A 25,653-nucleotide genomic window follows, 5' to 3' on the forward strand; every position below is an offset into this window, starting at 1 on the left:
CCAAATTCTTATTATGGTCTTTATTTTTAATCTGCATTGTCTTTTAGTTATTTTTTTTTCCATTTTGATTGTCTTTTTAAACATATATGATAAGAACTTGATACAAATAACTTACATATTAAAAAGAAAAACAAAAAAGTATACTGGAAGAAATAAAATAAAGTAACAAGGACTAAAAAAGGTATAAACAAAAGGGAAAAAAATATTAGAAATAAAAATAATATAACACCATATTTCAAGGAAAAAGCATATTTAGTTTATTTAAAACGTAGTATTCGTTAATATTATTTATAATGAGTGTATATTATATTTAATAATTTTAGGACTGAAAGAATATGTACCACACCTAACCAAACTCGACCAAATAAGTAAACAATGCATATATCAAGGCAGCCAAGTATTCAGCCTAACTTGTACCGATTTTAGCCTATACATCTAGAAGAATAACCGACACCTCATGTAACCAATATAAGCCATCAAGGTAGGTAGCCGGTCCAGGCCGGCTACCCCAGCAAACCCGATAAGATTAAAGTCCAGGTCGACAACTCCAATAAACTTAGTGAAAATAGAAGCCCCCGCGTTCAATAGGTCTTAAGGGCCTGGGTTAGGGCCGAGGCCCACTCATGGCCCAAGTTAGAGCCCAAGTCAAGGTCCGGCCCATGAGGTAATCAGACATCATTAATGCTCTATAAATACGCGTGGACCCCAGTAATTAAAGGTACGCATTCATTAATCACTGATTTGACCTTCTGAGAGCTTTGACTTACTTGAGCGTCGGAGACTCTTCTGCAGGTAACCCCTCCTGGGTTCAAGCTAACATGTATCAACCGGGAAGAGGCCAACTGAGGAGATAGCGGACTACATGGTAAGGTGACGCTTGTGTCTAACTCATCTTATTTGTTCTTCTATAGGAACAATTGGCGCCCACCGTGGGACACGAGACGAACACCTTTAGTACCCATTTTTCTCTGAAGATGGTTTCCACCCGTAGCAAAGCTGGAATGAACAAGCAGGTGGATGTTGGTCCCTCTGGACCTCCTGGCATCACCCCTGACCTGGCCGCCATCCTAGACGGCCAAGCGAAGATGCAACAAGAACTCGAGATTTGAAGAAATGCAGCGCTGACGAGATGGAGGCGCTACGATAAGAGAACTCTCGCCTGAGGCGAAAAATCGAAGTTGATCCCAATCTGAAGGGAAAAGCCAAGGAAACCTCTGAAGCTGCGAGGTCTCCGGCCTTCCAGCCCACAGAGGAAGAAAGTGAGTACAACCCCACTCCTCACACCTTCACCACCACTCAACAAACACCCATCCCCTCTACCCATCCCCCTCACTTCCCATCTACTCAACCGGGGCTCACCGCACCCCCAACCCCTGCCGCTACCCTCCCTACCACCCAGATCCCCTACAACATACCCACCACCCTACACACCACACATGTTCCACCATACAACCCACAATACCTTCCGACAACCCACATCCCTCCTCACAACCTCACCTCTACCTTCCCCGCTATGATCAACCATCCCATCCCACCTCACCTGCTCCCTCCCTACCAGCCCAGACGTCGTCACCCCTTCACTGACTTTATCGCCAACACCCCTCTTCCGGCCCAGTGGGAACCTTTCACCCTGGATCGCTATACTAGCGAAACCGACCCTGACGAGCACCTTAAAGTCTACATCACCCATGTGGCCCTGTACACGTCCCAAGACGCAGTCTTTTGCAAAGCCTTCCCCACCACCCTCAAGGGCCCTGCCCTAGAATGGTTCACAACCCTTTCGCCTTACTCCATCGACAGTTTCGACGTTCTCTCCCACATGTTCTCCACCCATTTCGCTGGCAACCGCCCGCACCAAACTACCACTATCTCCCTCCTGGGCATCAAACAAGAACAAAGCAAACCACTCAGAGCGTTCATAGATCGCTTCAGTAAGGCAGCTCTTCGTACACCACACCTCAATCAGGAGATGATCCTCCAGTGCATGGCCCTTACCTTACAACCCGGCCCCTTCGCCAACAACGTCTATCTCCACCCACTTGCCTCCATGCACGAGCTCAAGTTACGTGCAGCTGACTATGTCCGCATGGAGGAAATGCAAACCCTCCACACCAAATTCTGCAACGACTATGCAGCCACCACTGCCAACCTCACCCCACAACCTAACCCACATCCTGATACCCGCCCACGCGAGCCCCGCCAACCTCGCTTCACCATATACGCCCCTCTTACCATAGCCCGCTCCCGCATCCTCGACGAGGCCCTACAAGTTGATCTAATCCCTCCACCACGCAAGACAACCACACCTCTCAACGCCGATATAACCAAATATTGCCGCTACCACCGCAACCATGGTCACACTACAGAAGAATGCAAAGCACTCCAGGATAAAATAGAAGAACTGGTCTGTGTTGGCCACTTTCGCTGCTTCATCTGTAGAGATGACCATTTTTCCTCCTCTCGATCCCGCCACCCCCTCGATCCGATCACAAACGTCCTCCACATGACTCCCGTCACGACAGACACCCCGCCCAACCCACCAGTCAAGAACCGGAGCCGGCCCGCACCGACATCACCCCTGTCGACCCCCCCCCTTGCGTGGCACCATTAACACCATCTCTGGTGGCTTCGCTAGCGGAGGATCCACTTCTTTTGCCAGAAAAAGACACCTCCGCCATATCCAATCCATCAACTACATCACCCATTCCCACCACAGACGTTGTATGCCTCCTATCATCTTCATAGATGATGATTTTCACGGCCTCGACCATCAACAAGATGACCCCATGGTTATCACTGTTGAAATCGAAAATTACGCTGTTAAGAAAGTCCTCGTTGATCAAGGCAGCTTCGTTGATATCCTCTACTGGGCCACCTACCAAAAACTTCAACTTCCTGACACCGCCATGGTCCCATATGACGAGCCAATATATGGCTTTTCTGGTGAACAAGTATCCACCAGGGGCTACATTGACCTCCACACCGTCTTTCGGGAGGGGACCCAAACTAAAACCATCCCAATCCGCTTCCTTATCGTCGACGCGCCAACATCCTACAACATCCTCTTGGGTCGTCCTTCCCTCAATACCCATGGCGCCGTCGTTTCCACCCCTCACTTGGCCATGAAGTTCCCTGCCCCGTCCGGCGACATCCTTACCATCCACTGCGACCAGCGCTTGGCACGCGAATGTTACATGGCTAGCTTGCGACCACAACTCCCAATCCAACAAACCAACCATATCGAACGACCCCCTGGCTCCAGCATAGCCCTATCTGGCGAAGATCTTGACCCCAAAATAGGCTGGGATGTTTGCCTTGAACCAGTTGAGGACACCTCCCCTCTAGAGCTTCCCAATGGTCACTCTATTAACCTAGGCACCGGTTTAAACTCTGACGAGCGTGCCACCATCACACCCATCCTCATCAACACCACCGATCTTTTCGCCTGGTCAGCCGCCGACCTCCCTAAAGTGGACCCCCAAGTGGCATCCCACAAGCTATCCATATATAAAGAAGCCCGCTATGTATCCCAGAAAAAACACAAGCTTGGCGAAGAACTTCGGCAAGCAGCCAAGGTTGAAGCCGACAAGTTACTAAGCGCAGGATTTATAGAAGAAGCTCAGTACACCACTTGGCTTTCTAACGTTGTCTTGGTGAAGAAACCCAATGGCAAATGGCGGATGCGTGTAGATTACACGGACCTAAACAAGGCTTGCCCCCGTGATGCTTACCCCTTACCCAACATTGATCGACTCGTAGACAGTGCGGCAAGAAACAAGGTGCTTAGCTTTTTGGATGCATATTCTAGATATAACCAAATTCCCATGGCCTCATCAAACATGCACAAAACCGCCTTCATCACGGACGATGCCAATTATTTCTATAGGGTCATGCCCTTTGGTCTCAAAACCGTCGGAGCAACTTACCAACGGCTGATGGACAAGGTTTTCAGCCACCTAATGGGGCACTGTGTCGAAGTATACGTCGATGATATGGTTGTCAAGTCTCCAAGTCATCGCCAACACGCTGAGGACCTGTCAGCAGTCTTCTTTGCACTACGCCAATACAACCTTCGCCTTAACCCTGACAAGTGTGTATTCGGCGTTGACCGGGGTAAATTTCTTGGTTTTATGTTAACCTAGCGCGGTATAGAGGCCAACCCTGAAAAATGCAAGGTCATCATCGAAATGCACAGCCCCACTACTATTAAAGAGGTCCAACGTCTTATTGGCCGCCTCACAGTCATCTCCCGCTTCCTACCCAAACTAGCTGAACAAACCCAACCCATAATCCAACTCCTAAAGAAATCCACCCGGTTCACGTGGACAGATGATTGTGAACAAATTTTCCAAAAACTAAAAACAACCCTAACCTCCCCACCTATCCTCCACAAGCCGGACACCCATCAACCCCTACTTGTATACATCACAGCCACCGACTATACCGTCAGCGCCGCACTTGTCTAAGAAATAGAAGGCACGCAACATCCTGTATATTTTGTGAGCAGAACGCTGCAATATCCTGAAACCAAATATCAGATGGAAGAAAAGCTGGCCCTATCTTTGGTCCACGCGGCACGCCGCCTACGCCCATATTTCCAAAACCACACCATAACCGTTAAAACCGACTACCCAATCCAAAAAATATTACAAAAACCAGATCTAGTCGGATGCATGTCATCATGGGTCGTCGAACTATTAGAATTCAACATCCGTTATGAACCCCATGGCCCCATCAAAGCCCAGTGTCTCTTAGACTTCGTCAACGACCTACAGCAAACACCCATAGAGGACTAGTGGACGCTTCATGTAGATGGTTCCTCAAACCCAAGAGGTGCCGGCGCTGACATCGTCCTAGAAGGCCTCAACGACATCCTCATTGAAAAATCCCTTCACTTTGCCTTCAAAACGTCAAATAACCAAGCCGAATACGAAGCCATCCTCGCCGGTCTTTCCCTAGCCCGTGAGGTAGGCGTTAAGAGATTAACGTGCAAAACTGACTCCAAGCTCACCGTAGGCCATCTAAATGACGAGTTTCAAATCAAAGACCCCATCCTTCTACAATACTACCATCTGATCTGTGCAGTCATTGAATCCGCCTTTGAACAAGTCTGCATCGAACATATCCCAAGAACCGACAACATCAGGGTCGATATCCTCTCCAAATTAGCCAGCACCAAGTTAAAAAACCATCACCGATCCTTACTACAGCAAACACTATCCACGCCTTCCATCACACACACTTGTCAAAATTTAACCCACGACCCAGCTGACAACGTCACCCCCTCCCAAAACCAAAACTGGACCACCCCCTACATCCAGTACCTCAAAACCGGCAATCCCCTAGATGCAGACAAAACTTGGCTGGCTAAGGTCGCTAGGTACACCATGATAGGCGATGACCTCTACAAACGCGGATATGGTCAACCCCTCCTTAAGTGTGTCACGGCAGAACAAGCGCAATACATTATCAAAGAGCTACACGAAGGTATTTATGGTTATCATTCCGGCGCACACACCATGGCTACTAGAGTTCTTAGAGCCGGATATTTCTGGCCGACCATAGAAGCAGCTTGCCAAGATTATGTCAGAAAGTGCAAACCAGGCCAGAAACATGGCAACCTTATTTACCAGAAACAAGAACAGCTACACCACATACTATCCCCATGGCCATTCGCTAAGTGGGGAATGGACATTCTCGGCCCCTTTTCACCCGGCAAAGGGCAGGTAAAATTCCTAATTGCAGCTGTCGATTACTTCACTAAATGGATAGAAGTCAAGCCGCTAACTACCATCACGGCCCAGCAAGTTCAACAATTTGTGTGGAAGGACATTATATTACAGATATGGTGTGCCATATACCATCATCACAGACAATGACCGACAATTTATTGATAAAGAGCTAGCTAAGTTCTACACTGGACTAAGCATCAAGCAGATCATAAGTTCTGTAGAACATCCACAGACCAATGGACAAGCAGAGGCGGCAAATAAAGTTATCCTCGTGGAGCTGCGCAAGAGATTGGATACCGCCAAAGGTCGATGGCCCGAAGAATTATTAGAAGTACTATGGGCTTACAGATGCACCCCTAAATCATCAACAAACGAATTCCCATTCAGCCTAGTCTACGGCGCAGACGCCATGATACCAGTAGAAATTGGCGAACCATCCCTACGCCGAGAACTATACGACCCAACCCACAACCACCAAAACATGGCCACCCATCTCGACCTCTTACCCGAACTCAGAGAAAAGGCCCAAATACGTAATCTAGCTGCCAAACGAAGAGCTGCCAGAAAATACAACGCAAACCTATGTCCACGATCATTCGCAATCGGGGACTTAGTTTGGAGAATGGCCAGCAATGCAAGAAAGAAGGATAGCAAATTCTCCACCAATTGGGATGGCTCATACCGTATACATGAAGACGCGGGAGGAAGAGCTTATCGCCTTGAACACTTATCTGGGGAAGAAATACCCAACACCTGGAATGTGTCCCACCTCAAATTCTATTTCAGTTAAATATATATTGTACTTAGCCGAATACTTGTAACCTTGGGTGTACTCTTTTTCCTCACCTGGTCTTTTTTCCCTAAGGAGGGTTTTAGCCAGAGAGGTTTTAACGAGGCACCCATATTCAATAAATAAAAAGAAGGGTTCGCAACTATACGACTTTTCCACGTGTTCTCTCTCACGTTCGTTTAAGTTCCCCACCCTTACCCCAAGTAAGCGGCCTGGGTCGAGCACCCTTATCTTGTGCTTAGTTTGTTTAAGTTCTCCACCCTTACCCCAAGTAAGCGGCCTGGGTCGAACACCCTTATCTTGTGCTTAATTCGTTTAAGTTCCCCACCCTTACCCCAAGTAAGCGGCCTGGGTCGAACACCCTTATCTTGTGCTTAATTCGTTTAAGTTCCCCACCCTTATTCCAAGTAAGCGGTCTGGGTCGAACACCCTTATCTTATGCTTAATTCGTTTATAAATTTGGTAGAAAATAATTATTCTTGAAGAAATTATTTACTAATTAAAATTTGTAGAAAAAATAGTAGAAAGGATTTTTTTATAAAATTTTATAACAAATTTGCAAGAAAAAATTAAACACCAACTATTCTTAATTCTATTTTACTTATTTAAGTATCTATTATTTTTTATTTTAAATTTAATTATTTTAAAAAAATTATATAAAATAACAAAAATTATATATATATATATATATATATATATATATATATAATTCAATGAAGAAAAATTCATGAATTTTATTCCAAATCACAATTAAAAATAAAAATTATGAAGTAACTATTAATATAGTTATTCCCGTGAGATAATGTTGTAGAATATTGAGTTATAGTAATGGATTTGTTGATTTGGAATGGTGCACATAGTTGAGATTACGACTCTCCCCATATTTTATATATATATATATATATATATATATATATATATATATATATATATATATATATATATATATGGTTTGGAAGGAAATTAAGAGAAGTTATGGGTTTAATTTCTCTACTCACAATAGATTAACAACTAATCTTTGTCGATAAAGAACATAAAATTAATATACAAGATTGTTGTGGAGGGAATTGACGTTTATATTTTATAATTCAACAAAAGTAATACCTAATTTATTATAACTATAACTATAAAAAAATTATACATAAATTCATTTGATTATAACTAAATTTTTTAATAATTTTTGGAAGAAGTTTTAGCTGAATGTTTTTCATCCGGAAGAAAAGTTTTATTTCATGAAAACTTTAGGGAGAGTATAGGAAATAAAAAATAAAAAAACAGTATATGTCATAAAATGGATCTTAGTTATCAAATTTTAGTTATTTATAATAAAATTCAAATTAATATAAATATAAAAATATAAAAAATCAAACCCAATTTTTATTATTTCTATTATTTATTTTATATGGTAACAAAAAGTGCAATATAATAGTTAATATTATATTAATATAATTTGTTTAATATAATTTATTTTGATCTAATATTCTAAATATATATTATTAAATTAATTTCTTTTAAAAAGATTATTTATTATTATTTAAAGTAAATTTGAATAAATATAAATTTTAGTAAATATTTATTAAGGAATTCATCTTAAAACAACAAAACCCCGCTATTATTACCAATTTATACAATCTACTAAATTATTCTAAATTGGACGGTTTTTACAACCTCAGTAAAATAACCCAATGAATACCAATTTTTTTTAGTGACTCTTATACCAATTTCTTGTGAACTTAGTGCTCAAACAAGAACAAATAACAACAAAAGAAATAAAACAATATTGAATGTGAACCATTGCAATTAGAGAATATGAACAAATAACACATAAATGAGATAAGTATGTATAACCACATCTCGTTTATTACTCAATTAAGATTTACAGAAGGTACTTTATTGTAATCCAATGTGCTAAACATCTCACAATCAGTAAAACTATTCTTATACAAAGTTCTACAAAAACGATTACATGTTTGTGTGTATTCTTTTTATCCATGTGAGCATTGATCGGCCTAAAGAAAGATTAATACTTGGCCGGGTTGTATACACACTTGTAACGGTAAACACGTGATAATTATAAGGTTTTGCGAGTTGATAATAAAATCAATCTAAAGATAGGTTTGTTATCGAACATGCATTATTATCGGTGTTTGACCATTACAACAAGGATATCACTAGCAGTTAATATTATTGTCCAAAGACTTGATATTAATGAAGCATTAGGTAATTAAACCATTATTTGAATTTATTTATTTTTTTATAATGTGAGCATAATTAGTTTATTTCTTCTGTTCTCAATTCAGCAACGATTGCTTTTGTATCTGCCAATATAAATTTTGTTCCAATCCTCAATGAAACAAATTTTAAGGACCGGAAAGAAAATATTGATATTATTCTTGGCTGCATGGATATGGATCTTGCATTAACGATTGAGCAACCCCTACTCCTACAGTGTCCAGTACTCCTGGAGACATGAGCATTATGAGAAGTGGGATCGCTCAAATCGCATGAGCCTAATGATCATTAAGCATGGCATCCCAGAGGTGTTTAGGGGTACTATTTCTGAAGACATAACAAGTGCCAAAGAATTCCTTGTTGAAATCAAGAAGCGCTTTGCAAAAAGTGATAAGGTGGAGGCAAGCACTCTTCTTCGGAACTTGATCTCCATGAGATATCAGGGCAAAAGGAATATCAAAGAATACATTATGAGCATGTCTAATATTGTCTTTAAACTCAAGGCATTAAAGCTTGAAATCTCAGAAGACTTGCTCATTCATTTGGTGTTGATTTCTCTTCCTGCATCGTTTAATCAGTTTGAGGTATCCTATAATTGTCAAAAGGATAAATGGTCTCTTAATGAGCTCATCTCACACTCCGTGCAAGAAGAGGAAAGACTAAAGCAAGGCAAGAGAGAAAGTGCTCATTTTGCAAGCACCTCGAAGGCTAAGGGCAAAGGGAAGAGATCGGATGATTCCAAGAAGGAAGCTGCTAAGGGTCCAGAACAAAAGAAACAAACTTAAGAAAGCAAATGTTTCTTTTGCAATAAGACTGAACATGTAAAGAAGAAATGTGCCAAATATCATGCTTGGCGTGCAAAGAAAGGTATGTTTTTTACTTTGGTATGTTATGAATTTAATTTAGCGTTTGTACCTAGTAACACTTGGTTGTTAGACTCAGGTGCAACTATTAACATCAGTGTTTTTATGAAGGGTTGCCTAAACTACCGGAAGCCAATTGATTCTGAAAAATGGATCTATGTTGGAGGTGACAAATAGGTGGAGGTGGAGGCTATATGGCATTTTAGATTATTGTTGTGTACTGGTTTTTATTTAGATTTGAAAGTCATGTCGTCATTCACACGAAATTTAATTTCAGTTTCTTATTTGGACAAATTAGGTTATTCTTGTTCAATTGGAAACAACGAATTCAGTTTGTCTTAATTCAAATATTGTTGGAACTGGTTCGCTTTTGGCTTATGATAATCTGTATTTTCTTGATACTATAGACACCTATAATGAAACTCTTAATACAAAATCTTGAGGTACTAAACGTAAAATTAACAATACTCCATCAGGAGCATTATGGCACAGGCGCTTATGTCACATCTCTAAAAATATAGTTAAACGACTTGTGTCAAATGGAATCTTAGAGTCTATTGACTTCACGAATTTTGATGTTTGTGTTGAATGCATTAAGGGCAAACAGACCAAAGTGAAGAGATTAGGTGCATATAGAGCTACATACATCTTAGAGTTGATACATAAGGACATTTGTGGGGCATTTCCTACACCCTCGTGGAGTGGTCAACAATACTTTATATCATTCATAGACGATTACTTAAGATATGCATACTTATTTCTTATACATGAAAAGTCACGGTCTTTGGATGTGCTCACATATTTTAAAGTTGATGTTGAAAATCAACTCAATAAAAGAATTAAGTCTGTCAGGTCTGACCATGGTGGTGAGTACTATGACAGATATGACGGGTCAGGTGAACAGCGCCGAGGACCTTTTGCTAGGTGCATAGAGGAATGTGGAATTGTCCCACAGTACACTATACTGGGATCACCTAGTATGAATGGTGTAGCTGAAAGACGAAACCACACTCTTATGGATATGATAAGGAGTCTGATTTTTCATTCCACCTTACCAGAGTCACTCTGTGGAGAGACACTAAAGACGATAGCTTATATTCTAAACAGAGTACCAACTAAAGTAGCTATCAAAACACCTTATGGGCTTTGGACTGGGTGAAAATAAAGTCTGAAGCATTTTCGTGTGTGGGGTTGTCCAGCTGAGGCAAGGCCTTATAAGCCAAATGAAAAGAAATTGGACTCCCGAACAGTAAGCAGTTACTTTATTGGTTATTCTAAAAGATCAAAGGGATATAAATTTTATGATCCCACATTAAAGACTATTTTTGAGTCGGGAACTGTTATGTTCTTTGAGGATATTGAGTTTGGGGGGAAGAATAAGATTAGGAACTTTGTCTTGGATGAAGAATCAGTAACTATTCTAGAACCGATTCAAACAATTACTTTTGATAAAGTAAGTTCGGAACCTCCACAAGACATTGCTTATGAACCCCATACTCAAGATGATTTGGTTGTTCATGAAGAACAAACTCAAGATCCTCAAGAACCTGTGCTTCATGAGCCAACACCTTTGTGGAGATCCATGAGAGAAAGGAGAAGTGCCATTTTAGATGATTATCTCATATTTCTCAAAGAAAATGAGGATCCTAATAATGGTGTGATGGAAGACGACCCAATCACCATCCGTCAAGCCATACAAGATCCCAATTTAGAAAAATGGATTGAAGCAATGAATGAAGAGTATAAATCCATGTAAGATAATAAGGTTTGGGAACTTGTCCCATTACTAGAAGGTGTGAAACCCATTGGTTGTAAATGGTTATTTAAGACCAAAAAAGATTCTAAAGGTAATGTAGAATGGTATAAGGCTCGTCTTGTAGCTAAGGGATATACTAAAAAAGAAGGGATTGACATTAAAGAGACTTTTTCTCCAGTTTCATCAAAAGACTCTTTTAGGACAACTATGGCTCTTATTGCACATTATGATTTGAAGCTTCATTAAATGGATGTCAAAACGGTGTTTCTCAATGGGGACATTGACGAGACAATCTGTATGGTGCAACCAGAAAATTTTGTGTCGAGAGACCCAAAGAATGTGGTTTGCAAACTGACAAAATCCATTTATGGACTAAAACAAGCATCTCATTAATGGTACTACAAATTTTATCAAGTAATTCTCTCATTTGGCTTCGAGATGAATCTTGTTGATGATTGTTTGTATCACAAGTTTAAGGGGAGCAAGTATATTTTCTTGATCTTGTATGTTGATGACATTCTACTTGCCACTAATGATATAGGCATATTGCACAAAACCAATATAAGTCAGTGTCCAAAGGGGAATCTATAAATATAGCTCAAGTTCAGTACAAGTTCAATATAAGTCAATACCCAAGGTCTTTCATGAGCATGTTGCTCATATGGGTGTTTTACAGTTTGAGGAATCTGCGATTTAGTGTGAGTTGGTCATTTTCATATATTTTATGTTCTATGTTTAATTTAATGTATGCATACATTGATTTTAGACATATTTGTTTATCTATAATTATGTGGTTTTGTTCAATTAATACACTTTGTACATTAAGATTATTATATCGATCTCGATAAGTTAAAGTTTGGGCCAGTTGAAAATAGACGTGTACAGATCACTTTCACGTAATTTTTCATGTTAAACATTTCATGAATCCATGTCATTTGATTATGTCAGGATTAGTGATCATTGTTGGAGAGGAGACAAGGGTTGGAACAATCGCGAGCAAGGAGAACTTCATCGTGTTTCTTGCTTTTAAACTCTTAAGTATGAATTGTATGAGATGTATGATTGTATTTTGCGCATGTTTTCTGTGATAAGTTTTGGAAATTTTCCAGAAACTGCCTAGTAAGTCTTGAAGATCTAACAGAAGCCTCATATGATTTTTCTTATAATTCTAAGTTCCTGCGAGGAACTGCCTCGTAACATGATTTGTCTGCCAGGCGACACAACCATTATCACTAGCTTTTTGGGTTTTTGCATGAAGTGCTTGACGGTGATGAAAACCTACTAGGCGACGCGAGAGGATTTGGGCTCGCTTTATGTAAGACCCGTGAAATTTAATTAATTAAATAAATATTAATTCATAAATGCGGGTAGTGGGAGCCTTTATGGCATTTAATACTCACATGTTTGATGTGGAAAAGTACTAGCTTAAATGGTTGAGAGTGCCTGATTGTGTAAGGGGACCTAGGTTCAAGTCTTGTGTATACCATTTATGTGCTATATTATTTATTATTATTTTAAATATGTGATGGATCATGATGAGTGATGATATAATCATAGAATTATATAAATTATCATGAAATGTGAATTGGTTGAATGGTTGTGCCAAATTATGAATTTGGCATGGTTATAGGTTTGAACCTTGGTAGACCCAAAATTAAACTTTTTTTTGCCAAATTTTCTTTGGCATGAACGTGAAAGGTTAGAGGAACCCTAGCTGCTTTAGGAGCAACCAAGGGAGGCTGGAAAAACAGCCACAAACTTTGAATGGCAAATAAGTCAACTTAATGCCAATTCTCGTTTTTCTCTTCATCATTGCTAATTAAGGCACTTTTTAGTGGAAATTAAGGGTGAGAGAAAGAGTTTTGGTGCCTGCCATTGGACAGCATTGTGAGGAGTGAAATTTCAGAGAAAAAAAAATGTGGTTCTTGGGTGAAAAGAAGAGCTGAATTGAGGTGTCACTAAGGAGACCATTGGTGATAAAAAAGGGAAGCTCATTATCAAAATTTAAGCAAGGAATCCAGGTTAGGGGAACTGCCATTTCCTGTTTTAATGATATTATATGCAATTGCGTTATATATGATGCATGAAATTTTTCTCTTGAATCAAATTCTTGTATCGTTTAACTTCTTGATGTTTGTCGTATGTGGTTTTAGAGAGAGTATGTGTGTGCTTGTGGTTTTCGTTGTATTGAGTTCTCCTTGTGGCACAATCATTGCTATGAGTATCACGATTCTTCTTTTTGGCTTTAGTGACCAAATCATTGCTATGATTATCATGATTCTTCCTTTTGGCTTGACGAGATATTTAGAGGTTTTCTTCTTAATATTATTCTTATTATTAATTTTATTTTATTATTACAATTACAATCATTTTTATTTTATTATTATTATTATTATTTTTATTTTTATTATTAATTTCATTTTATTTCATTTTATAATTATTATTTTCTTTATTTTTTTATTTTTTTATTATATTGTTTTTTTATGGATGATTTTATTATCATTATTATTATTTTATTATTATTACTTTATTGTATCATTATTATTAATTTATTTTATTAATATTATAGTTTTATTATTATTGTTTCATTTTATTTTATTATTATTATTATTTTCATTATTATTTTTATTTTTAAAATTTCGTTTTGTTATTATTATTATTATTATAATTATTTAAAATTTTGTTTTATTATTATTATTATTATAATTATTATTTATATTATTATTATTATTTGTATTACTATTACTATTTTTATTATTATTATTATTTTATTTTATAATTATCTTTATTATTATTATTATTTATTTTATGTTATTATTATTTTATTATTATTGTTAGTGTTATCATTATTTTGTTTTATTGATAATTTTATTATCATTATTATTGTTTTATTATTATTTTTATTTTATCATCATTATTATTTTATTATTATTGTTTTATTTTATTAGTACTACTGTTTTATTATTTTTGTTTTATTTTGTTTTATTATTATTTTCATTATTATTATTTTTTTATTTTTAAATTTTCGTTTATTACTATTATTGTTATAATTATAATTATTATAAGTATTATTTATATTATTATTATTATTTTGTTATTATTTTATTATTATTATTATTATTATTATTATTATTATTATTTTCATTTCATTTTATTTTATTTTATAATTATCTTTATCTTTATTATTATTATTATTATTATTATTATTATTGTAAGGTCCACTTTTATTGAGTGCCCTAATGTTAAGGGCTGCCACACTGTTGGGCCTAAAGGGCTGGCCCATAGGGTACCAAGGCCCCTAAAGCAGCCAAGGTCCCTCAATTGCAAGTCATTCTGAAAAAAATTAGTGCCCTAACTCACCCATTTTCCTCTCCACAGAATCTCTGCTAGGGTTTGGAGATCTACCCAAGTTTAAGTGAGCTCAACCTCAGTCTCCCGTTCACGTAAGTTAGTTCTCAAACCTAGCCCTTTCTAATCTCCTTTGTCGTGTCACTGTTTTAGTTCATAGATCTGCCCTTGAAGCTACTGGTTTCGCTGGCTTAAGAGTCGAAGTCCAATATTAGCCATTTTCCAGGTAATGGAAGTTAGAGTTCTATTAAAGCTTTGATTTTTCATGATTTCTTTGATGATATTACGCGATTCATGGATTATATATTGCTTTGAGCTTATAAAATGTCGTATGGTGTTGTTTGGGTTGTGTTATTGGACTGTTGCACGAGAGAACAGTGGTGAGCATTGGTTTTCTCGCCCAAGCAAGCATGTCTCGCCTAGGCGAGATCAATAGAGGCTCGCCCAAGCTACTTCACGCGAGTAGTCACTTAGGCGACCCACGTTCTTTCTGAGCAAGCGAACATGTCGCCCAAGCGAGAGGGGTCTCGCCTAACCGAGATCCCCACGTGAGGGTACTGTTCCCCCTTTTCGAGCCCTCGCTTAGGTGAAGGGGGCTCACTTGAGCGAGACCCTTCAGACTGAGCGAGGAGTTGGGCGAGGGCAGTGTGGTGTTTGGTTGTTTCTTATTCTTGGATGGTTGGCACTTGCTTGGATATAATTGTTATGATAAAAATATGTGATGAACGGTTATGTATGAGTGATGTGATTCATGGATGGTGAATGATGGGTTTTGTATGAACTTGGCATGTAAATTAAATGAGATGGTTGGTATCAAAGAGGCATGACATTGATATGAAATACAAAGGATGAGTTGGTATGGATTCAATATTTGGATATGAATGAGGATTGGTTAAAAAGGGTTGGCATGAGGTTATGTGTATGATAAATATTACCTGATTGAGTGAGCATGTGTGGTCCGTGTCAGTGCGTAATTCCTTGAAATCTCTAGGTGAGATTTCAGGGTAGTGCTTCAGTGGTCGGGATGTAATTCCATGGCCCCTATTAGTGGGTGCCCATGGTGGTGTCCCATCTATATAATTTGGTAAGGATTCAAGGTAAGGCTGCATCCTGACACTCTAAGGAGTCAGTTAGTCTCCCTTAGAGCGGACTAACTCTTGTGGTGAGAGTAGCAGGAGGCCTGAAACTCATCAAGGGCTGACCTTGTGTGTGGGGGATTGAATCATTGTATCACTTGTAACACATAGCTCGGGGGTGAGCAGCTCAGGGGTGAGCAGGGTAATCCATCACAAGTGCAAGCATCGGTTGAATCCGACCAGATTATATGTATCCGAATGAGTCGAGTTGAGTCTTAATGTATTGATTGGAAGGTCATAACATGCTTGGATGATGTATGTATATTGGACTGTGAAAGTATATCTGATTGTATGATAAAATCTTTTTGGATTTATCTTACCCTTTGCTTGTTTGATTGCTTTGTATGTTGTTCTTCTACCTTTGCGATGATCATCAATTTATTGATGGGAGTAGATGCGAGAGGTGCTCGTGATCAACAGGGGAAAGATGATTTCACTGCATAGTTTACCTGGGCTGGAGTTCTTTTATTTGGGTTTTTCCTTTAGGGCCACGGCCCATGTTCTATTTTAGCTTTTGGTGTATTATCAACTAATGTTATTTTACCTTTATCCTGTTTGGCATCGTGGTGTGTTTTTTTTTTGTTTGAACTTCCTTAGATAATTGTAAGGAGTATGGTTTAAACTCCTAGGCCGCATTTCTATATTATTCAGTGTGATGCTTCCTTTAAATATATTTATTAATTAAATGGGGTGCTACAATTATTATTTTATTTTACTATTATTTTATTATTATTTTTATTATTATCTTTGTTTTATTTTATTTATGATTTTATTATCATTATTATTTATTATTATTGCTTTATTTTATTTTTATTATTTTATCTTATTAGTATTATTGTTTTACTATTATTATTTCATTTTATTTTATTATTATTTTCATGATTATTTTTTTATTTGTATTGTTTCATTTTATTATTATTATTATTATTATTATCATTATTGTTATTGTTGTTGTTTTTTTATTATTATCATTATTACTATTTTATTGGCCGTGCGATATTTTGGGGCAATGATTATGTATTCTTCCTGGTTTGTATATTGTTTGGTTGTGTAGGATTGTGTGTTGGGTATAACACTTTGTTTTGATAGTTTTATGTAGATTTATTGTAATTCTCTGGGATGTATAAAAGCAAGAATATGGTTGTGTTTGATGTATGACCATGTGATATTGTGTAGTTGAGTTTAACTTAATAATATGAAAGTGTATTTACTTGTCATGGATGCATGCTTTTCATGCACTGAGTCTCTTGTGTAAATAGGTTCATTGGAACATATTCCAGAGTGCCAAATACCAATAAATTACTAGTTATTGGTGTGGCGTCTGACGGAACGGTGTAAACCACCAAGAGACAGGCCACAAAGTGAACTCTAGAGTAAAACTCGAGAGTTGGCGCTTGGCGATGGAAGTGGTTCCGCCAGGCAGTGTGTTGTAGAACTAGGCTTGGACCAAAATTCAGTGGGTTGGCGCCTGGCGGCGCCAAGTGTTCTACCAGGCGGCGCCAAGTAATCTACCAGGCTGTCTGGAAGCATATTTCGCCAAGCGGCTCAAGAGCACCGCTACGCAATAATGTAGAGGCCAGACTTGTGTCTGTTTGCTTGGATATGCGTGGTCTACAAGGTTTTGGCGATATCTCAAAGGTCGGCTTGTTGGTGTTTCTTGAGTTGTGGCTCAGAACGTATCCCTTGAGTTGTGGCTCGAAATGACATCTCTTGAGTTGTGGCTCGGGATGGCGAATGAACATGAGGAACTCTTGAGTTGTGGCTCGGGTTGGCGAGTGTTGCATGTGTGAGTGTGCACGTTGTGGCGTGTACGAAGGGTCCAATTAGATTGTCCTCCTCAATATTAAACTAACGAGTTTGGTAGTCATGGGACGTTAGCGTTACAAAGTGTGGTCTGTAGCATGGTTTCCCGCACGTGCTCTATCAATTGTGGCTGGTAGGTGTGGTAGCAAGACATCTTGAGATACTCATCAGAAGACGTAGAACACAATTGACATGGTAGCAGACAACATGTTTTGACATTTTGGCTAAGCACAACAAATTGGAGTTGAGCCACATGAGAAAACCCTTTTTGGAAGGAAAGTTGGAGCATCAATGCATGAGGTTCAGAAACCAAGAAAACCCTCCCAAGAAGAAAAGCTCAAGTGTTGAGCACCAGTACAAGGGGCTGAGCTAAAAAGAAAACCAACCTCTAAAGAAAACCCATATGGCTGAGCACTGAAGGTGAGGTTGAACAATGCCCAAGAAATTCTATAAAAGCAAGGCTGTACCTCTAGTTCCAACATTCAATTCTCATAGCTTTAGGCATTTTGTCTCTACAATATGTAGAATATATATAATGAGAGGCATAAGGGAGGAACAACAACTCTCAGAGCATAGTTTTCATATCATTATGAACGACTAAACTTGTAAGTAATGAAATGGGTAATTTAGTCAAGAAGGGGGTGGGGACTTGAATTGACTTTTTGAAAACTTTGTTTACCTTCAATTTCTAAAAACCCATTTTAATTAAATCATACTAACCACGAAATCAAAATGCAATTAGTGTTGAATTGTACACTTTCAATCAATTAAAAACAGAGACAACAAATTAATTTGTTCATATAATATAATTCAACCGATTAAAATATAGAAATAGTCAATTGAAATACTAGGAATTATGCAGAATTATGAAAGAGATGAGTATAGATAAAATAGATGAATGTGCAGAGAATTTTGAATATAAATAAAAAATATTAGTGTGATAATATATATATATATATATATATATATATATATATATATATATATATATATATATATATATATATATATATATTTCATAATGAATGCTCGCGGTACGGGAAGTTAGGGTTTAAGTTTAAGTTGTTTGTTTTCTGTCGTTTCTTGAGCTTGCGAAATGTTTGTATGGATTAATCGTTGTTCTGGATGCATGAAATGTTTGGTGTGTTTTGTTGGGTTGAATGATGCATCTGTTGCAGGTGAGACCAGGGCGAGAACTGGTAATCTCGCCCAGGCGAGTCTGGCGGAGGCTCGCCCAAACCATTTTCGCGGAAGGTCGCCCAAGCGACCTGCTCATTATTTTGAGCGAGCGAACCAATCGCCCAGGCGAGAGGGGTCTCGCCTAAGCGAGATCCCGCGATGGTTCCTGTTTCCTGTTTCGAGCCCTCGCCTAGGCGGAGGGGGACTCGCCTGAGCGAGACTGTCTCGCCTGAGCAAGGCCCTTCAGCCTGAGCGAGGGGCTGGGTGAAACAGTATGTGGTTTGGTTGTTTGGTTGCCCTTGGATTAGTGGTAATTGCTAGGGTATGCTTGTTATGTTAAGGTATATGTGTGTATATATATATATATATATATATATATATATATATATATATATATATATATATATATATATATATATATATATATGCTGGATTGCCATGTATGTGTGACATAATTCTTGAATGGGGTGATGGATAATGTGGAAGTTCGACATGTGAAATTAATGAGTGATTTGGAACTTATGGGACATGATATTGATATGAGATGAGGCCCTAGACTCATGGGGTGGTGATGACCAGTGGCGTGGATTCAAAATGTGATACGTATGAGGAATTAATCCCAGGGGTTGGTATGAAATTGTAAACATGATTTAATGTTCTCGTATTGTTGATTTATGAATGTTGGTCCGTGTCAGCGTGTAATTCCTTGGAGTCTCTAGGTGAGACCTCCGGGGTTACGCTTCAGTGGTCGGGATGTAATTCCATGGCCCCTGTTAGTGGGTGTCCATGGTGGTGCCCCATCTATATAACTAGGTAAGGATTCAAGGTAAGGATTGCTTCCTGACACTCTAAGGGGTCAGTTAGTCTCACCTAGAGCGGACTGACTTCTGTGGTGAGAGTAGCAGGAGGCCTGAAATTCATTAAGGGCTAACCTTGTGGTGAGGAAAAATTGATTCATTGAAACACTTGCAACACATAGCTCGGGGGTGAGCGACTCAGGAGTGAGCAGAGGTATCCACCATAAGTGCAAGCGTCCGCTGAATCCGACCAAGTTATATATATCCGGATAAGTCGAGTCAAGTCGTAGTGTATTGTTTAGAAGGTCGTAACATGCTTGTGTGATGTATGTATGATGGACTATGAAAATGTATCTAACTCCATTGATGAAATGATTTTATGCTCTAGCTTACCCTACTTTTTTTGTGGTGTGTTCTGCTGTGTGGTACTCTCTCTTGCGATGATCATCAACTTGTTGGTGTGAGCATATGCGAGGAACACCCGCGGGCAACAGGGAGGTGATGGTTCCGCGGCATAATCTGCATGGGCTGGTTTTAGTTTCTTTAGTGGGCTTCTCTTTAGGGCTAAGGCCCATGTACTTGTTTGTTCTTTGATTAACATACATTTCCTTGTAAACTTGTTAACCGGTTTTCTTTTGGGCATCGTGGTGTGCCTAGGTTTTTAAGGAGTTGGATTTTGAACTCCAGGACTGCGTTTTTACGTTATCTTTTGTGACGCTTCCTTTAATTTCGTATATTAAATTAAATGGGGTGTTACAACAATAGCTTATTTTTAACATTTACTTTTCTGGCTACCACAAATATTTATCTAATAAAGAAAATTTAATAGTACTTTTACATTTTTATTTTATTTTTCTGTTTTAAAAGATTAACTTAGGATTGGCTTAGTCTAATGTATCACAATTTTGCTTATGTTATAATATTTGATAGCTAAATTTATGTTTTCTTACGGTGCTAGTCTCCAATGGACTTTATCACTACACTTATTAATATTTTTTGGTTAAATTTAATTTAATTTTTTTGGATTTTTTTTTAGAAATTATAATTAGGATTAAATATCTTTTTAGTTCCTAAATTTTGATGTGAAATTGAAATTTATTAATGTCCTAAACTTTAATACAATTAAATGAAAAGATATAGTCCTACTAAATTAATTTCGTTATTTTTTATGTGTGCAATGATGTTTCAAGCTAATGTTTGAAATATGTATACAGTTTGACACATTCTAATCAAATGTCAACTTGGAATGTTGTATATTACGTAAAACAAGATTAATTTTATTCGGTTAGAAGAACTATATCTATTTATTTTTAATTAAAATTTGAGAACTAAAATATATCAAAATTTGACTTTCATGGACTAATTATAATTTCACGTCCATGTGTAAGGACTATAAACATTACCTTAGTGTATATATATATATATATATATATATATATATATATATATATATATATTGCTTTTATAATAAAATAGTTAACTTAAACATTGTGACAAAATATAATTAATTTAAACATGGTAGTTATTACGTAATACTGTGTTAAAATTGGTTAGTTTAAAGTATGCATGCTTGTAACACGGAAGAATAAAATTGGTTCTGTTTACAATTTTAAAAGGTAAAACAAAGTTTTAAATTTCAACATCAAGATGAAAATTATTTTGAAAATATGGAAGATTAAAATATTTTTTTAACTAGTCAATTGATGTATTGAAGTGCACTAGCCAAATCACTATCGTTTACGGATGGTTTCAAATTTTTTAAAAATAAAAATTGTTATAAAAAATTGATTAAAATACGTTAGACTTACACATTTTTAGAGATGTTAATTTGGCCCGTTCACGGAACTTGGACTTGGTCCATGTGGACTAGGACTAAAAAAGTCTACAATGAAAAAAAGTTCTCATCAAAGAAGTTCACAAGATCAAAAATCTCACAAAAGTCATGTGGGTCAAGATCAACACATGAGCTTTCATCTTCAATAAGAAAAATGTATTATTTTTTAAAATAGATTATTATCTGTGGGACGGGTCCGACGATCCGGACTGGCCCAACAACCCGGACAAGCACGACAACCCAAACAGGCCCAACGACCCGGACTTGCTTGACGACCCTGACAAGCACAATGACCCGGACGAGCTTGACGACCCAAACGGGTCCAACAACCTGAACAGGTCTGACGACTAGAATGGGCCTGACGATCAAAACGAGCCCAACGATCCGGTCGGGCACAACTATCCGCCCAGGCCCGATGATCCAAGCGAACCCAACAAATCAAACTGGCCCGACGATTCGAACGGACCCAATGATTCGGACAAGACCAATAAACCGAACAAGCATGACAATATGGACAGGCCTAACAACCCAAAGGGGCCTAACGAACCAGATGGACCTGATGACCAAGATGAATTCGATGACCAAAACAGGTCGGATGAGTTGGACGAACTTGAAGATCCAGACGGGCCTAACGACCTTGATAAGCCAATCCAAACTATCAAGCCCTTCCAGGTCGTCAAGTCCTTTCGTATCGTCGGGTCAATTCCGATTATTTGGCCCATTTGGATCGTCGTGCTACTTCAGATAGTTAGACTCATCTGAATAGTCAGGCTCGTCTGGATCGTTGGGCCCGTTTGGATCGTTGGGCCCGTCCAGATCATTGGACATGTCTGGATCATTGGGCCCGTTTGGGTCGTCGGGCCCGTTTGGGTCTTTGTGCTTGTTCAGGTCGTTGGGCAGGTCGGGGTCGTCGGGCCCATTCGAGTCGTTGTGCTTGTTTAGGTTGTTGGGTCCGTTGGGCTCGTCTATCTCGTTGTGCTTGTCCAACTCGTTGGGCTCATCCAGCTCGTCCAAATCGCCATGCTTGTGCGGGTCATTTGGCTCGTCTTGGTCTTCAGGCCCGTTCGGGTCATCGTGCCCATTTGGATTGTCGGGCCGATTCAGGTCGTTAGGTCTGTCCGAATTTTCTATCCTGTCCCTGTCGTTGGGACCCTCCAGGTCATCAGGCACATCTAGGTCTTCAGGCATGTCTAGTTTATTGGGCCGATTCGGGTCTTCTGGCCCGTTTGTGTTGTAGGGCTCATCCGGGTCGTCGGGCTTGTCTAGGGCTTCAGAATTGTCCGAATAATCGGGCACGTTTGGCTTGTCGGGCCTGTCTGGGTTTTCAGACCCGTCCAAGTCGCTCAACTTAATCTTTGATTCTGACTTAATGTAGTATTATTTGGGAGATCTAATCCACTTTAACTCTAGTCCTAACCCACTAAACGGGAGACTTTGAGAGTTGAGACTTTTTTTTTTTTCCTCCTCATTTGGGACTCCCAAAAAAAGGACTTAATGAAAAATGGGTCAGGACCGCCCATAGGTTAGGAAGCAAATTGACACTTCCACGTATTTTTGTCTTGGTATCAACGAATTGACTTTTCCTCATTTCTTCCTATTTGGCTCAATATATCTCTACCGAATTTGTTTTATCGTCCCTTGTCTCCAAAATTCCAAAACTCAGGTGAAACTTCAAATAAAGCTTTTATTTCTTCCTTTCAGTGCTTGGATATAATGTTCTTTGGTGAGTACTTCACTTATTTTCTTCTCCTTTCTCCGCTAACCCTCTCTAACCATCTTTAATACTTTGATTTTTGTCAATGAAAATCTTAGTTGTTGGTGCTATATATGTTGCTTCCATTCGAGAAGATTGCTCGAAGATTCTCCATTTTCTCCATCCAAAGGCTTCGCAACTTGGTTCCTTCTAGGTCAAGGGAAGATTTCCGATTCTTCGTGAAACTATTTTATGTTGAATATGAGCATATGTTACTTTGATGAAAGTTGCATGATTTTTATATCTCGTGCTTATATATTTTTGCAGTTTGAGTTTTGAAAGACCAAACCTCTGGATGCATGTTCGTATTTTTTTTTTTCTAAAATTTTTATATTTGTTAAATCTGTGCTCTTTTCATGAAATTTATTGAATTTCTGTGGCTTAAAATAAATATTTACTTTGACAAACATATTGGCCGAAAATCTGGTTTCCGCAAATTTGAGAAATTTGACAAGTTGTATGGCATACATTTAGTTACAATACCTGTACCTAAACAGTTAATAAAATTAAAATAGTTTTTAAGAATGATGACACATACACATTTTACTTTTTCTTACCTATTTAACACTATTAAAGTTATATTTTTATTTTTAAAATTAAAATAATTTAAGAAAATAAATAAATAAGTATATTAGGTTTTTTTATGTGTGAAGTTTCGGAGAAAAGTCATGGAAATTGAAGAACTTGAAGGATATAATACCATCCCTCTGTAGCATTGGTATCATAAAACAGCCGACAAAAGAAAAACACCAATTAGGAGATGGCCCACCACAGAAAACAGATGACATTGATTTGACAAATGAAAATGCGAGGAAGAACATGTGGTTCTGATAAGTTCTGTAGTGTACACCATTATCGATATCCAAGCATATAGAATTAAACCCTCCAATCATTGAATTATATATATATATATATATATATATATATATATATATATATATATATATATATATATATATATATAACTTTAACCAAGATTATAAGATTGAACTAGTGTTGGAACTTATATGAATAAGTTATTTTTGTGTTTTTTTTTTTGTGACGGAGACTACATATAAATTTTATTTTACTTTTCTTTCCTAACTTGTGACTTTTTAAGTGGGTAGAGGATTAGAATAAGGTCTTATGTGTTTGCATGAGCATAGAAGAAGTTAAATTTGGTTGAATAAAATTTTATTCAACAGTAAAGGTACTTTGAATGTAATTACACTTTTGATTTCTTTAATACTTAATGATGCCTCAACAAAAAAATTATTTAATAAGTAAGTATGATTTTTAATGCTCTTTAACTGATTTTTAGGGTGTTTAAACCCTAATCCAAACACACCCTAACCACATAAATTCTTTGCTTTAACTATTTAAAAAATATTTTAAAAAAATTATAGTATTAATATATTTATATTAAATTATTAAATTAATTGTAAAATTATGTGTAAGAATAAAATTTAGTTAAAATATTATGAGTGATGGTTAATTTTATTTGTACTAAAAATAATATTTAATGAGCTAACAAATTTTTCAAAAAATTATAATCTTGTTTAGAAAAAAGAGATTAGTTACTTATCTCTATTATCTTAATAATCAAATTTGATTTATATCTTCTTTTTTATCTTTTTCTTTTATTTTTCCTGTGATTTCTCATGTACTAATCCTACTCGTTACATCTTGCTTTCTTCTTAAACATGCTTTCCATAGTTCACTTTGACACATTAGTAAGTATAGATTAGTTTATTGTCATCTCTTATATGTTATGCATGTGTCTCACTGTTTTATTTTATTTTTTATTTTAAGTAGTTAGGAGGAGCTAGTTGGTATCACTACTAAAAGAACATATATTTCCTACCAATTTTTTTTTAATTTTTTTTCGCAGGAAATACTTACACATTTTGTTATTAAAACAAATTTACAAGAAATTGCTACCAATTTTTTAGTAAAAAAACACTTTTCATAAAATAATTTATAGAAAATACTTGCGAATTTTATAATTTTGTAGGGAATAATTAACCACGAAGTAATTACCTGTCAATTAAAATTATTAGAAAAAAATAGCAAATTTCTTTTTGAATAATAAACAAAAACAAGAATACATAAAGAAAAGTAGTTGATAATAAGGATAATTTTGATTTTGAAACTCATGATATATAGTGAGGAAGATTTAAATGATGATTATACTCTTTATAAAAATATATGTGATCCAAGCCAATGGAGAATATTGATACAAATTTGAGACATTTATTAGTAAAAAAAAAAAGAGAGGCTATATTAACATCATTGATGTACATTTCCCAAAAGATAACTATTCTAGGCATTTTTCTTCATATTGCATAATTTAATCTAGAGATTTGTATATTATACAAATAAAATAGAAGGTCGTAAAGATAGGAGAAATCTTAGTGCTAAGTTGAAGAGTCATGAAATAATTAATGAATG

The 25,653-nt window shown here is 37.3% G+C and overlaps 1 protein-coding gene and 1 long non-coding RNA gene across 2 annotated transcripts; both read left to right on the plus strand.

Annotated features, from left to right (window-relative positions):
- Positions 1-9,026: 9,026 nt before the first annotated feature.
- LOC114175072 lies at positions 9,027-9,539 on the plus strand. The gene has a single exon (XM_028059830.1). It carries the CDS (start codon positions 9,027-9,029, stop codon positions 9,537-9,539), a length of 513 nt encoding a protein of 170 aa, XP_027915631.1.
- Positions 9,540-23,044: 13,505 nt separating this feature from the next.
- Positions 23,045-23,507, plus strand: LOC114179681. Its single transcript, XR_003603514.1, has 2 exons — positions 23,045-23,193; positions 23,283-23,507. It is a non-coding gene; the product is annotated as an uncharacterized LOC114179681 (long non-coding RNA).
- The last annotated feature ends 2,146 nt before the right edge of the window (positions 23,508-25,653 follow it).

This window comes from Vigna unguiculata, chromosome 3, assembly GCF_004118075.2.
Source record: "Vigna unguiculata cultivar IT97K-499-35 chromosome 3, ASM411807v1, whole genome shotgun sequence".
Classification (NCBI taxonomy): Eukaryota; Viridiplantae; Streptophyta; class Magnoliopsida; order Fabales; family Fabaceae; genus Vigna; species Vigna unguiculata.